The sequence below is a fragment of the Labrus bergylta genome, chromosome 18 (genome assembly GCF_963930695.1).
Source record: "Labrus bergylta chromosome 18, fLabBer1.1, whole genome shotgun sequence".
Lineage (NCBI taxonomy): Eukaryota > Metazoa > Chordata > Actinopteri > Labriformes > Labridae > Labrus > Labrus bergylta.
The window spans coordinates 15,529,129-15,545,405 of record NC_089212.1 but is presented as its reverse complement, the minus strand read 5'-3'; the positions used below and the strand labels follow the sequence as shown (position 1 = coordinate 15,545,405).

The following is a 16,277-nucleotide window of genomic DNA, read 5'->3' as shown; positions in this document are numbered from 1 at the left end:
TTTCTCCCCTCAGGTATTGTGATAAATTGTAGTAGCTTAAGGCTGTGTTCTTACCCAACATTGTTTGGGGAACCTTAGTTTGTGTGTTTGGAACAAATAATGTGTTAGAGTTTGTTAACACAGGCAACTGGAAAGGAATTGAACAAATAATAGTTTCCGTCCTCTGCCAAGTTAACAATGCGCGATCGTTTGGAGTAAGAGTGGCACTTGTCCAAAACCTCAACTGTCCAACTTTTGTTTGCCAGCCCTGCTTTGCTTGTATTTGCATCCTTTCATTGTTAACACCACAGTCACACCTCCAGTTCATTCATTGTTTTTGGTTCTCCTACCCTTCCCCAGTTTACTCTTGCCCCAGCCTCTCTGGTCTTTCTTTGTCACTGGAACATTTTTCAGAGGGTTTGCTGCAGTGCAATTATCCCCCAAAAAGTGTCTTTCTGTTTTTTTTTGTTTTTTTTGCTGTGGCTCCCTTTGAATCTCCTACAAACAATTCTGCAGCATAGATATTCTGCCCCACATTCTGAGACAATAAGAGCGCTGTACCCCAGGGTAAGGTTGACTTCAGAGTGAATCAATAATGGAAGAGGAGATCCATGTATTATGAATAAAGAAACATCGCACCCCGCCACAATCGCTTGTCTATAGCAAAATGTTTATTCAGTAAACTGCTATCCCAACACTGTGGACCGGCTAAGTGGAACCACGTTGAAGTTTTGTATTTTAACAAATCCTGTGAATCTCACAACCATTCTGTCTCTTTAGGCTTTCAGATCTTGTTTTGGTTATGCAGCACATTATCTAACATTCTCATGTTAGTGTAATTTTGCTGCAATGTACAGTGCAGCATGCACCCAAGGGACAACAACAGCAGATGTTAGATATCCCACAATTCTTTGCATCTATGCAAAAGGCATCGTCCAAGTGGAACAAAATTACAGCAAGGAGGTTTTTTGTTTTTTTTCATCATCAGTTCTAAGATTTTAACTCACATCTGTGAGGGAAGTGTGGCAAGTCTGCTAGCATGTGGTGTCATTATATAACAGCTGTTGTGTCTAAAAGAGCTGATCCAGGAACAGTTGTGTTTACTTTGACAGTTGATATCTCAACTGCTTGCATTCATCTCCGATGTCACTCTATGATATCACAACATTTGTGGCTGCAGCATGATAATGGATTTGTCATATGGCATGTGTGAAATCTAAGACATCTCAATAGCTGAGGAATCATTTGAGCTGTCATCCTTACCTGTAGCAATGAAATATGTGAAATATATGAAAAAAACAAATAGGTCTGATAAGTTATTGTCATTATGGGCACACACTGCACAGGAGGTGATTGTTTTTTAAACGGCTCTGTTTTGATTTTATGAACTATACGTGTTATACATAATGCATAGTTTGGCGCGTAGCTGACATGATTGACAGGTGGACGTGATGTAAAGGCTTTAATACCCGCCTCAGCTCCAGCTGTCAGCCTGTTGTTAGGTTAACTGAAAGTTAGGCTGAGATAGGAATTCCAGCATGGTGCCTGCTGCACTTCAGAACCCCCTGTCGTAACAGATGGGTGACGTCACCCAAGCTTTGTCCATTAATATACAGTCTATCATTCTGCCATGGACTGTATATACATGGACGTAGTCTCAGTGACATCACTCATAGGTGTCTAAAGTGGACTTTTGAAGCCCTTACATCCTCCTAACAGGCAAAGTGCTGGAGCTGATTCGGGCTTTAAGGCCCTGTTCACACTTGACCTCTTTTTTCAGAGAAAAGCGCTGCCTTCAGCGCCTTTTGAGCGCTTATGCACGAGTGGTCTGTAACCTTAACAACGGGATCTAACCTACGGTGCAACCGTGCCGAAGCCGGCCGGTTTTTGGCTGCATGACATCTCTTTGGGCACCGGTAACTAGGGACGTAGGTTACTACTCGTCCTGATTGGTTAGCTGTCAGAAAGGCCCTTGACGTCACCCAGCGTTTTTCTGAAAAGTTGAAATAATTACACTGAAAAAGGCGTCGGGCGCAGCGCTTTTTGATAAGGCGTCCACCTTTTTCCATAGGCTTGTATGTAAAAAAAAAAGGCGCTGGCAGTTGAAAAAAGAAGTCAAGTGTGAACACGGCCTTAAGCCTGCTTTCCAACACACAGTGGCAGCTTTACATACTTACTAAGGCGTGATCACCTCATATCACTGTTCCACCCTGCCATCTCATCTCCCCTCTGTAAAGCCTCAGTTACTACCTCCGCTGGCAGATCAGGGGCTTAATGACTTTGCCCTACCCTTCCACCTTTATATGTTACACGCATTGCACGCGAGACGTAACAATGGCGTTAAGAATCCTGCATTCAACTGTCAATCTGTAAGCTCCATGTCTTTCATGTCAGCTAATAATCAACAGGTCCAATTACATGTACACATGGAGACAACATGAGAAACCAAGACTACAAAGACCTCACCCGCGCCACAACAAATGTGTCTTTGATAAGCAACCAAGGCAATTGGCAGATTTGTGTTTTGAAGGAAGCATCATGAAGAAATGTCAAGTGCGTGCTGTTTGCCCTTTTAATATTGACTATAGTGGCTATTTTAACATTCTTCTATGAGTCACATTTTCGTCAGATATTTCTCTGGACTTGTGTGCAGTTTGTGGCAGACAAAGAATCTGCTTGAATCCGAGTTTTCACAGCAGGCCTTAAATCAAATAAGGGTGTGGAATAACAGTGAGGGTACAAGCTGTTCAGAGGAGGGTCTCCTCTACAGGTTTTTCCGGAAGCCACCTGTAGTGTTCATGTAGAGATTCAAGTTCTGTTTCATTCCATGCTATGGTAACTAGTCCTGCTCGTATAAGCATTGACAAAAGGAAGTTGTTGCATAGACTTTGTTGAGACTAGTCATGCTTTCACTACAGTATATTAAGTCAACTACAGTTGTCTTATTATTCATATAACATTAAAAGCTCCATAACTCTTTACATACTCGGCTTTCATGTAGTCACCGACAGCTTCTGCTTTGCTGCAGCCTTGAACAATTCAGTTCCTCTGTCACGCCCTTCCAGTCTCCCACATGAAATTCCTTCCTTACAAAGCAGTGTGTTGATATCCAGGGAGGGGCTGATCTCACACCCGCCTGCTCTCAGGCTAGTGCAGAGACACAGCTGCAGTTCCTGAAATTGAACTGTAACTACAAGACTGTGTCATTCAACCTCTAAAGCCAGGAAACACTCACTTGAACAATAGCTTCAAAAAAACGTGTCTTTGGTTTGTTGACGTGTTTCTTGTGGAGGCATGTGTATGAATGTAGAAAAGCAGCTAGAATCGTGCTGTAATCGTCTGACTTTTTTTAAATACTTGAATGCTGCCTCTGTGGGTTACATTTATAAATCAGTGGCTATAATAAGTGTCAGATGTTTGCTCGCTTGCAAATGAGCCTGCCACTCGATGTGCAGGCGCACAGACTGGAAAGCCAGCTTTTCATTCAACCAACAACTAGCAATGTCCTCGTCTAAGAGAGCAGCTTGAAGTAATCAAAGCGTGAAATGACATCCAGAGCTGTGGATCTGGTAAATACAGCTTGAAAAAAGAGGCCTGCTGCATGAGAAAACGGGGAGCCAGAGGAGGTCTATTTGATGTGACTCGTCGTCATTACTGGGGCGTCATATTTATTTTTAGCTCTTTATATTTATAAGGGCCGAGGGGCTGATTTGCAGTTGAACCTTTCGCTCTAACTTTGCCTGATTTGTAACCCTAGAGAAAGCCCAAAGTGAATCAGCACAAAACGCTCAGTTATTCACCTTAGGAGGAATCATTTTGGACTGAAACACAGCCTACGCACCGTGTTGCTCATGTTTGAAAGATGGAAATAACTCTCTGTCTGAATAAACACATTCATTTGAACAGCGAAATACTTGTTTGCCTTTGATCTTAAACAGCCCTGCTGGTGATTTTGTAGTTAGCTTTAAGATTGCATCGAGATACTATCAGACGCCAAAATGAAATGACACACCTTGATAGTAAACAAACAGCCAGTAGCACACCTTCTTTTCTTTCCTGTTCCCTAATTTGCCTAGTTAAGACTTCAACTTTGGAACCTGCCAACAGTCTCTGTATGTGGTTCTGCCTTGTTCATTTGTTATCTTTACTCCCTTTAGTCTGATTTGGGTTCCTTCCTTCCCTGATTATTTGTTACTTTAAATTGTGGTCCAAATATAGATCCTCCTTTTGTTTATTCACACTCATCAGACTCATCTTATTCCGAATTGGGATCCTCCTTCAATTATGTGTTACTCTTCTCAGTCCAAATTGGGTTCCTTCCTTAAATATTGCTGATTTTGATATTATTAGTCTGAATTTGGTTCCTCTCTTAAGTCTGTTTTAATGTTCTCAGTCTGAGTTGGTTACCTCCCTTGATCTGCTCCACCTTGTTGTGCGGCCGCTCTTAAGTGCTCACGTTGAAAATCATTCAACTTTCCAGAAAGGCGCTGTTGACGTCACCGCCGCTCTTTTCCAAATGTATGATGTTCCCCGTATTTGCCGCCTACGGGATCGTGTCTTGTACCCACATCCTCTTTAATCCATGTGTGCTGTAGTAAAAAAACGATTTCAAATATAAAACATGCAGTAAAAAGCACTGGAGCAGTGTCGGTCATACTACAGCGGCTGTTGTCATAGAGACAGGACAGGCGTGCGCTTTACTTCTCGGGCCGGCGCACAAAATCTTCACAAAAGAGCTCCCGAGGGCACAACCGACGCTTTTCTAACCGGAAAAAATGCCTACACGGGCCTGAATTGGGTTCCCTCCTTTAAAATCTCTGTCAGGACTGCTCCTGGCCAAAGAAGGGCCCTGAGCTGACTTTTTTTTAGTTAACATTGGGCTTCATTCACTAACAGCACCAACAATGCGTACACACAAATATGTGTACAAACGTTTAAAGTACAAATCTGGGATTCATCAATATATTCTTACTTGAATTTGTTCTTACTCTGCAAACAAAAATAGAACCTCCTCAGACCATGCGTACGCACAAATGGTCGACCAGCTTTCTCAGAAAATGTTTACATAAATCTTTCAACTAAATGCATGACATATTAAGAATACAGTCAGTAAATAAATATAGCCTTTATAAATATATATATTTTAAAAAATATATAAAACGGGAATTAACTGATGCATTGACTTATTGTAATATTAATTAATAATGAAAAGTATTTCTCTTTATCCTTTAATCTAAAATCTTAGAGAGATGGGGGCGTGGTTGTATGCTGATTGCAGGTTGCGGGCACGCGCCTGACCTTTTTTTTAGAATGATTCTGATTCACTAACATACACAAGGTGGTGAGAACAAAATATGCTGGTACACACGTGTCATGAATCTGATGGTGATTTCGCGTATGCACCTATTTTATGCGCAGAGTAAGAACATTTCTACGCACATATTAGCGAATGAGGCCCATTGTTAAATACATTGTAATTCAGTCTACCCAGTCGTCCTGGTCCGAATGGTCGGAATGTTCCTCCCTTGGTCATTTCCCGCTCCTGCTATCACAGCCCCCTGTGCATTGCATGTCTAGAAACCTCCTCCTGTTTATCTGCTCCCAAATGCCATCTGACGTTATAAACTCGTGCTAATGCTGCGCATGATTTGTTGCTACATCTGTCAGTCGGGCAGACTAAATGATACTTAAGGCTATATCTGTCCTTCTCCCCTCTCTCTCTCTCTCTCATTAATCATGCAGGATCCATAGATAATGGATGGCGCTCTCAGTAGCTCTATAGCCTTTTACTGCTTAGTGGCCAGACGGATCTGTTAACGTGACCTATATACACGAGCAGGCCGCTGTCCCTTCAGACATGCATCAGTGAACGTGACATCAAATAAACACAAAGGCTTCTTAGTGGTTAAGTGTTCCTTTCACTTTATGCAGTCATAAGCCTTGTGGTTATTTTAGGGGTATTTTGGCTCTAACGCAAATCCTACTTCTTCTTCTCTTAAGTCAGTAATCGAACTTAGAAGAAAATGGTATTTTAGCCAGTTTAGAACATATCTCGTTGCAGGAGCACAAATCTGAAGTGGTTTAGGGAAATAAAAGCCCTTCCTTTTAAAGAACTCACCCAGGCCTTGCAGGACATGTGTGTGTTTGTGTTTATATTTGCATTTGTAAAGGGATATTAAAGGTAAGAGGGCTCTCTTGCAGAAATCTGGACATCATTACTTTGCTTTTGTGTCGTTTGAAATGGAGAACGATGATTTGCCCAGCCGCACACAACGCTGATGTAGTGTTACAGTAAATCAGGCATTATCCCTCAGTCATTAATGTTAATGAGCAGTACATATGCAGACATATAAACACACATCCACATCAACATGTCTTTTAATGCCGTAAGGATTTTAATAAGTGATGGTTTAAAAAAAAAAAAACACTAAAGAAGGAAAAGGACATAAAGATTCAGTCAGATCAACTGAATATAATCCATACATTTTATATGTGTCTTTTTTTTTTTTTTTTTTAATTTTTAATCCTACAAACATGGTATGGTTCAGGATGCGTAGAGATCAAGTGTTTGTAATCAAACAGAGAGGTTTCCATTATGTCCTTCCCCCTTGATGGATCCAATCAGTCTCTCTTTTGTCTGGAGTAAAGCCTCTTTGCTGGGCCATTTAGAGACATTAAGAGATGAAATAAGGTCTCAAACACCAGCTTTAACATGACATGCCCAACAGCATGTATTTACTTAAGAAGAAATGTGTATGCAAATGAAACACAGGGTTACACTATTGAATGTTTACACTAATATCTGCTTTCTAAACTGGGGGAGGGGAGGCTGTTTTTGCATACTGTAGCTCATTTACTAAAGAACCTTTTAAATATGAGTGCAAATCATCAATAACAATAAAGGCGACAGTCTTATTACTTGCAGTCGTGTTTGTGAAATGCAACTTTACTTACACAAAAATGTACTTATCATTTGTTGTGCATAAGTTACTTTAACTGATAAAAATATATTACCAGAATCTACATTGTTTCTTATTGGTTTAGCAGTCATCTAAGTATTTCATAGAAATGTCATCTTCAGTTTTTACTTCATTCAAATCTTGGGGGACTATTTAAACATTTAGGGATAAAGACCTTTTATGACATTTGACCTTTATTAGACCTTTTTGACATCTTAGATTTCCCTTTGTGTTTTGCATTCACAGTTAGTTAGTTATATGTTTGCTCCATTTCCTTCATTTTTCAAACTCCAACTTCTTCCTACAGAGGTCACCTTTTTTGGTGCCCACCCCCTCATTTCCCCCCCACTTTTTATGTATATGCCATTATGTCACGTTACTCCCAGAATGTTGCATACAGTAGGCCAAGTTCTAGCTATCATGTTGCATTTGTCCTGATTTGATCCATCACTGTTCTGTAACGTTGTTTGCGGGTGTCCTTCTGTGCAGGTTAACTTTGTGGCATGTCAGCTGTTCGCCCTGCTGATGGCTGTGTGGTTTCGGATCTACCTCCACCCCAGTAAGACCAGTCCTTTCATCAGACATGTGGTGGCCACTCTGCTGGGCTTATACTTGGCTCTCTTCTGCTTTGGTTGGTGAGTCACTGCTGTGTTTAACCCCGCAGCTCTTTTCTCGTCATTGCTGTCACTTCATTCTGTCCTCCTTCCTTGAAGCCTCAGAATATCCGTCTACAGTAATATTCAGGGAGATCCTTTCCCTGAAGACTGCGGCTGTGTTCCAGTTTCACACTACTATATACACTGGGCTTTTTCTGTCATTTCAATATTTGACTACTCATTAACAGCAAGTAAGCGACTACTCGCAAATTATATATTTTTTTACCTTAAAAAGTACATTGGACACAGACTTCCTGGACCTTGGCTACTTACTAAAACACACTTAAAGGGATACTTCACCCGTTGAAACATGAAACTGTATTGACATTGGGTCATATATGTAGTAGAAATGTGAAATACATTTTGAAGTTGGTGCCTCCTTGGCCGAGAAAAGGCATAAAGTGTCTTTTTTGGCTCATGTGGATGAAAGACACCAAATCCCAGAATGCACAGCACCGGAGGCCACTCCCACTAAGGTCCTATATTTACAGACTACACATTCGGCCGTTTCCTCAACTGATTCCGAGATTTCTTCCTGAAGGAATTGGCATCTTGGAAATTCCTGGCAGAAAACCAGTACTTGTACGCCAGCTTGACAAACTCCATCTGCCTGCGGACGCCTTCTCCTTCCATTAAAACATATTCAGAAACTCATCTCCAGTCACCAGTTTCATTATTTGCCGGCTAATCTTCTCTGCTATATCATCACAACAACGTGTGGTTAAAGCAGTGAAACAGTATTTGTGATATGCAAGTTTTAGCGCCACATATTTTGCACTGCACGTTATCATCCTCTCCTCTTTCCAAAGTACTTCCAGACATCACTTTTTCCAGCTGACACGGTGCATATAATGCTAACTGAATTGAACTATTTTAACAGACTGTCCTCTGTTTAGTATATGCCCCTCTCTTTTTGAGTCATATGTCCCTTGAGAGTTACCGTAGGCTGCCATAAAGCTGTTGATGCTGTAATCCAGCTCGCTGTGCTCATGAGTGTGTGTTGAATAAAGCTGAAGCCGTGGCTCGTTTAAAAGGTTTAAAAGGATGTTGTCGATCCAGTGCTCCAGTTATTGGTTTATACAATGTTATGTAACGGCATTTAATAAAACAAAATATTCTGTGACGTTTGCTTCAGTCAGTGATGAACCACATTTCCAGATAGACCTCAGACTCACTTAACGGATAAGCTTCAAGAACATTTACACCAAATCATTTTTTTGTTTGATAAATATTTAAAAATGCTTATTGAGCACTAGGGCCAATATTCACCAAGCTGCAACATTTTCATTAAAAAGATTCAAAGCTTTCCTCCAGTGAAACGTTGACTTAAGGCTGAAGATCTTAAAGTTTGAAGTAGGGCCGGGTAAATTATCAATTTTGGTTTTGGCTACAGGCGATCATGAAAACAAGATAATTGAGATGTTGTGCTCGCTGTGTCCTTAGGTTATGTCAAGTGTTTGTTGCTATATTGTGGTTTCAAGAGTACATCACCACTACCGTAGAAACAGATTATATATTTGTATCAATGATTTATTGTTATAAATTATTATTTTGATATATTTCTATTTTCTGTTATTGCTGTTTTTTCACGTTTCAGTGTTCAGAGTGTTTATGTTCGATAAATGCACGTGACACAGATGTTGTAATGTCAATGAAGAATCCTTTTTAATAATCGTGGTCTCAGTATCAATCAAAAATAATCAGGTTGCCATAATCTATTACTTATAAAGACCAAATGGCTTTATGACTCATACTCTTGTTGTACATTAAGTTGGTCTATAGCAGTGATTCTCAAACTACGGTACGCGTACCGTCGGTGGTACGTGGGCTCCCTGTGGTGGTACGCAAAGAAATCTCCACAATATAAAGAACAAACCCGTTCAGCATAAAACATTTTTTTTTTTTTTGTCGTACTCTTATCTGTCTTGTTTCTATTGGGTTGTATTTATATCAAATGTGTTTTCCCCTCTAAATTAATCTCGTGTTTGCAACAAAGAACTTTAATCTGCTCAATTTATGCTCGCGCACAAACAGAAACAACAACAGGAGTACGCCTCGCGTTTTGAAAAGTTCCACTCGATATTCCGTTATAGTTCAGTCCTGAAACAACAGCAAGCAGCTGAATATCTGTTAATGTAGGCCTACATTAACAGATATTCTGTTACATTAACAGATATTCTGGGATTGGTTGATAAATGATATCGTTAGCGGTGGATGCCTCCGTCTGCTCTTAATGCAGTCCATTAAAAAAACTGCCAAATGTTAAATAAAGTTGATGTGGATGAAACGTACGGACAGATTAACAGATTCTGTTAATGTAGGCCTACATTAACAGAATCTGATACTTGGAGAGCCAAATATTTTCGGAGGTGGTACGCAGTCTAAAAAGTTTGAGAACCACTGGTCTATAGGAATAAAATACTTACAGCACTGCGTTCTTTTTTTTTTAATGAATGAACCTACAGTTAATCTCTGTCATCAGCTGTTTCAGTTCTAGTTTAAAGTGCAAAAATTGTAATTAGCATGTTATTAGCCGGTTGTTTGTTTTGATATTTACTGAGAAGTTTGATTTGAATGTGTTTCTTTAAATGCTTTTCTTTCACTTCAATTAGGTTGCTTTCTTTTTTCTGCATTCCGTCATCATCTTACACGCTGTCCTTGTTTGCCATCACCCTCCTTCTGCCCTCCTCTCACACCACCTTACCCCCCCCCCCCCTCCCCCTCCCCCTCCCCCTCCTCATCCCTTCATCCTTGCCAAAGCAAATGGGTCGATCAGGTAGTAACTGATATCCAATTAGAAAGCTATTGCCCTTTTATAGACAACCCACTGTACCTCTGGCAGAGTGCCTCTCAAAGTGCTGTGTTTGTGTGTGTGTGTTTGTGTGTGTCTGTATGTTTGTGCTTTAGACATAGGACCTAGGAAGCATTAGAAAAACATTCAGCTAGTGGGGAAATGCTAACCAGGTGAAATGTTACCTGGTGATCAAGTTGTAGGGGGATTCATTGGATTACCTCGCCGTCAGACGGTTCTCGTACGTGATGCAGCCGGCGGTGAGCTGCAGGATCAGGTTGTTTGTTGTGTCTGAGAGAGATGATGTTGCATAATTTATGCCCTGAATCAAAAGGACGATCAGCTAGAGCATGGCATTACACCACCAGAAATGTTGTTTACAACATTTAATCAATAGAGGAAGTAAATACAGATGCCAACAAATACTCAATAATATCAGTTTGAACTGTAGTCATTCTCACAAAAGCCATGTCCAAGGTGAAAGGTTAATTCCAAAGTAATTTGTTATTATTCTAAGAAGATGTTTCCATAATCTCTTTTTATTAGTTGCAATGATTTTATAAAGCTCACCCTGCAGTAGAATACGTTTCAGTTATTGGTACCTAAAATCTCAAAAGATGTGGATTGTAGAAAACTACTTTTGTTCTCACTTTTCAGATCTCATCAAAAAGAATTTGAGGATTTAAGACAATATTTAATATCCAATTTTGATTTGAGAAAATGAAATCATTGATGTGGCTGTCTGTGATTTAAACTATGAATAAGGTGACTGCAGATGTCAGATATCTGAATTTTTTTAGTAACCAGTGAAACTTAAAATCACATGTTTCATTTAAATTTCACTTATCTGTTATTCTTCTGAGACAAATCAGAATGAAATTATGGCTATTAACAAAGGACTTTCCACTTATCACAATGTGTTTGCTTAAATAACATATAGAAATGAATAAGGCTGATGGAGTGATAGTTCTCAAATGCTAAATATATCTTGAATTGAATTGTTGGAAATGAAACACAACGTGTGGATATTTAATTGTAGATATCTTTGATCACTTATGTTTATACTGTAACAGATGTGACTTATATCTTTAAATGGAAGACATCTGTAAACCACTGTTGATAAGTGTTGGTAAATGTTATTTTTGCATGAAGAAAAAGGTTGTAATATTTCACCTTTTGTAAAACAGACATTTAAATATAAACATCCTAGATTCGTCAATATAAGATGACAAATTGTCATTCCCACTCCTGAAAAATGTATCCCTCCATTTATGTTTACTCCTTAATAATAAACTGTTACAAGGTTTTTTTTCACATTTTAAAATGAGAACATTTTAACAGATCACATCTGGCAGTACAAAAATATCATTTGGTTAAAACAATGAAGGAAGTGAAAGTTAGGAATGAACAGACTCTACTGAAGTCACTGAGCTGTGAATGGGTGCAGATTTATTGGGCAGCAAAACATGCTTTTTGAAAATGTTCTACTGTAAAAAAAAAAAAAAAGGGGAAAAAAAAAGTCACTCAGTTTGACCGAGACATCCTATTTGTCCAAATGAGCCAAACAATTGCTGAATTAAGTTTATGTCTGTAAACGCCTGCAAAACAGTGTTATACACCACAGTGATTAAAAGAGCTTAAACTGCTTTAAATATCTCTAAAAGACCTTTTACAAGTGTTTAGTATTTATTGTTCTTGGCTTCGTCTTGCATGATAAATATTTAATGTAACACGATAATCACAGGAAAGCGCTTTTAGTAGTTTATTTTTCAGACTCCTTTAAACCAAAGTCAAAGGAGACTGTGTTATTGAAGTTTTGTAGACATTTAGTGTCTGTGGTTATCAAATGCATCACAAGCTAGAAACAATGTTTGCCTATTCTTTATTTTCTTTACTGCATTCTTAACCCATTTATTAGCTGACCAGCTCATTTAATGCACCCCGCTTGTAGTGCATTGTTCCCCTGCCAACCCCCGCTGCCCTTGCCATCTCTGTTGACTCACTGCTAACACGTCGTGACGTCTCCCCTCACCTGGAGGGCCCGATGACGTCGCTAGTCTAACACACTGTGCCCTTCAAAGACCCATCTGGTAGCTGCAGCTGATTTTGCTTAAACGTGCTTGTGCTTGTGCGAGTCTGTGTGCCCTTTTTTTTTTTTTTTTTTTTTTTTGCTACATGGGAGAATTTTGCTGTGAGGGCGCGGTATGAGGAATCTTGCATCGAATCTTGCATTGAACATAGTGTAATGGTGACTGTTTCTGTTTGAGCCTGTGACTGGAGATGACTCATTAGTGGTTCAAAGGTTCGGTTTCATATGGCCGATGGCGTGACCTTGGTTTCGACATGCTGCTATTTCCTCTTCTTATGACTGTGTGAGACGTCAAAGCAGGATGTGGACAGTAATACAAAGGGTAAATAAAGCTTGAATACAGATGAGTAAGGAAGTCGCATGGGGGAGTGTGTTTGTTTTCCATTAAAATGACAAACTTATCATCAACGTATGGCGTCTGTCTCTCTGCAGGTATTCCCTCCACTTCCTGGTGCAGAGCGGTCTGTCCTACAGTGTCATGGTCTTCGCTGGCTTGGAGAACATGCACAAGTAAGTTCAAGTGGAGCATAAATTCAAATATGTACAATGTGTTTACTGATACTGAAGCCAATGTTACAATGTGTTTACTGATACTCAAGCCATGGTTTCTGGAAGCATCAAAAATACACAGAACTGCAAGAAGCCTCATCATTTCCCCCTTTTGATAAGCCTGAAAGGGCGAGTGCACACTTTCTGAGAAGACCTAGGTTAACCGACTTCAACAAAAATGTCTTAATAATGTGTGCATTTTTTGTTGAAGTCGGTTAACCTAGGTCTTCTCAGAAAAATTCACATTAGACGCCAAGATGCAATGAAAATGCTCCACAATTACAGTTGGATCAATCTTTCCGTTGGCGTCTTCGTTCTTTTGTCTGTGTTTTTGAAGCATACAAAACCAGGGTCACGATGATGAATGTGCCCCGAGGCTTCCATCTGTGACCATGGCTCATCATCAAGACACACATGCATGAAAGCATACACACACACAGACAGAGAGAGAAAGAGAGAGAGAGAGGGAGAGAGACACAAAAAAAAAAAAACAACTGCATTGTCTCTGATGATATTTTTACCAGATTTCAAGGTTATGAGAGCAGGTGTAAACAGTAGATGTTTCCTTCCCGGGGGATGTTGCTTAAAATAGATCCTAACGAAACATTCATCGCAAATGCACTTCTCCTCCTCCTCCTCCTCCTCCTCCTCCTCCTCCTCCTCCTCCTCCTCCTCAGAAGAAGAAGAAGAAGGGTTTAAAATCCAGATGACAGAAAAGCAGTGGCCTTAAATGCAATGTCATGTTTATCTAGCCTAGAAAATGAAATTTAAACATGGAGCAAAAAAAACAACAAAAAAAACAAAACAACCCAGAAGAAGTCATTTCAGGTTTATTCCTGGAAGTTTAACCCTCTACAAACAGCATTAGTGTGCTTTTAGCCTCGCTAGATAAGCACCGTCTGCTCACTCTTCGCTGCCGCGCTTCTGAAACTGAAATCCATGGCTGTGTCACTCCGAGCAAAACCGAACACACGTCTGAAGCACTGCACATAGAGATGAAGTTCAGACCCATCCCTCCTGGATATAGGTGTGTAGCTCAGGGGGCAGAGTGGAGGGAAAGCACAGGGGCAGGGTGCCCTGACATGTTCATGTTTGCAGAGGGCGTTGAACCCACTGCCTCAAGTTTTGTCTAACAAATGATAATCACAGGCAGCAACCGGTTGAGAGAGTGCTGGGGCTCTGTGCTTTGGCTTCTGGCCAGTGTGTAACCCATTGTATCTGCTCTTTGAAGCTGGAGTTGGTTGCTTAGGTAGCCTAGCCTTTTGAATACGTCAAGACATTTTATACTTCTGTATATAAATGTGTCAATCCGACTTATTGTGGTTCCCTTTGTCTACACAGTCTCCTGCTTTATATAAAATTACTACCTGTTGATATAAAAATGTACATGTCTTAATTTGACATACTGCTGTATTAAGTGCCTAACTTCTCCTTCTTCTTCTGCATCGCCTTCGTCTTCTTCTTCATGTTTTTCCGTCTTTGGGTATTTGTCTACATTAAGGGGCGGATTCAGTTTCCTCTTGCTCTCTGTTTTTCTCTTGTTCTTTGCCATCAGCGAGTAAGCTGACTCCTCCTCACTATGTTTTAACCCGATTACTTAACACCCCGTAACCTTTACTTATACTAGTATTATGTATTACTAGTATAATGATGAAAATAGAACCTCAAATAACACTTAACTCTGTGGGGACTTTCTTGCAGCAGTGACAAAAGTTTTAATTTTTTTCTGAAACAATACTTGAGTATAAGAACACAGTCCCAGGAGCAGTGCACTGTGGGAGAACAACAAACAGAAAAACAAATCTGTTTACTCACTATACACGACCTTTGGGGGGGAGGGGGGAGGGGGGGGGGTGTACAGTGAGTGCAGTTTTGACGGCTTTATTGAGTTGTTAAAATCTCTTTTTCTCTGGACTGTGGGAATGCAGCTTAGTATGGCACTAGATGCACTGTTGTTCATTGTGAGGCATCACATTTCAGACTGTTCACTCTCGTGCAGCTCGGGACCTCTCACTTTCCCTCTCGCGTTACCTCATTGAAAGTTCGGATGTGGGGACCTGCCAGGTGAACCGTCTTTGATTGCATAAGAAATCAGAATGGACAGGGTGTTGAGCTTGAGCTGAACAATGTGTTTTCAAGTTGTTCTTTAGTCTCCAGGTTCCATGTTTCTTATCGTGTTTTGCTGTTTCTCACCTGAAGCAATGAGGGTCTGCTAAGTGGACAAGTTTGAAACTGCTGACTGATGAGACTTCTCCTTCTCGATGTTTACCCAGCAGCCAAAGAACACAAAGTCAGGGCAGACACTTTTTTTTTTTTTTTTAGCACAAGGGCATTAAAAATGAGCACTTCTATGTTAGACTAGCTTCTCATTTAATAATATACCAACATATATCTTCAAATACATAAAATTGGGATATTTTACTTTATCTGTAAAGCATGCAATGTAATTAGAAATCATATTTGTTTGGGTGCGATAGCGTCACTGTGAGTGTGCATATTTCCTCACAGTTGCATGCTGAACAGATGGAAATTTCCTCTGCATCTGTGTGTGCATCTGAGCAAGCATGAAGTCTGCCTCTAGGTGTTTACTATGTGTACACAACCTTTGAGAGAGGTCCTGGAGCTTTGGGATTTATTTATAGCCAGCTAGTTTTATTTTTTTCATTTTCATCACACCGTGTCCAGTGTTTATATGCGTACCTGCAGCTTCTGTGTGGCTCCTTGTTTACACCTCAACCTGTCTACTTCTGTCCCTCAGTGGGAGACCGGCCTGCTTTTAGTCCTGGACTCCGTCTGACGCTGCGAGTGGAAATATAACAACCCCCTCTGAACTGCGAATCCCACAAACACAAATCAGATGAGGATAAAGACAGGATCCCTGTTGGCCACATTGCAAATATAGCTGCGGCAGCACTTTTAGCTCGTATGCTCACTGATGACTGCAGCTGGTCGCTGCCTGTAGAGAAGGCTGATCCTGGTGGAATGGGGATGCTGCTGAGGATTGTAAATGGAAAAAGAGTCAACAGAAAACTTTCAGTTGAAACGTTTGTTTGCTTACCTTTTTGAATATATTTATTCTGTGTGCTCAAGCTAAGGAGACATCTGCCAGACGTGTTTGGTTTAATGCAAAGCAAATTTTCAAAGCTGTGTGAATTGTTTCTTTGCTGTATTGTTATGCAACTGGAAATCACTTGTTTCAGTAAAATGCTGCGTTACAGTGACCCCGGCTCGCCACTGTTATGCCTCCGTTACTA

The 16,277-nt window shown here is 40.3% G+C and overlaps 1 protein-coding gene across 2 annotated transcripts in view; it reads left to right on the top strand.

Annotated features, from left to right (window-relative positions):
- Nucleotides 1-16,277, top strand: part of mboat2a (membrane bound O-acyltransferase domain containing 2a) — a 44,613-nt gene that overhangs the window by 16,424 nt on the left and 11,912 nt on the right. Inside the window, exons 2-3 of one of the 2 annotated variants that reach the window (XM_020640710.3) lie at nucleotides 7,428-7,573; nucleotides 12,907-12,984. In XM_020640710.3, the coding sequence (XP_020496366.3) occupies nucleotides 7,428-7,573; nucleotides 12,907-12,984 (224 nt within the window). Of the gene's footprint in view, nucleotides 1-7,427; nucleotides 7,574-12,605; nucleotides 12,797-12,906; nucleotides 12,985-16,277 lie in introns of those variants that run through there. The other variant, XM_065966263.1, reaches the window with a different exon arrangement.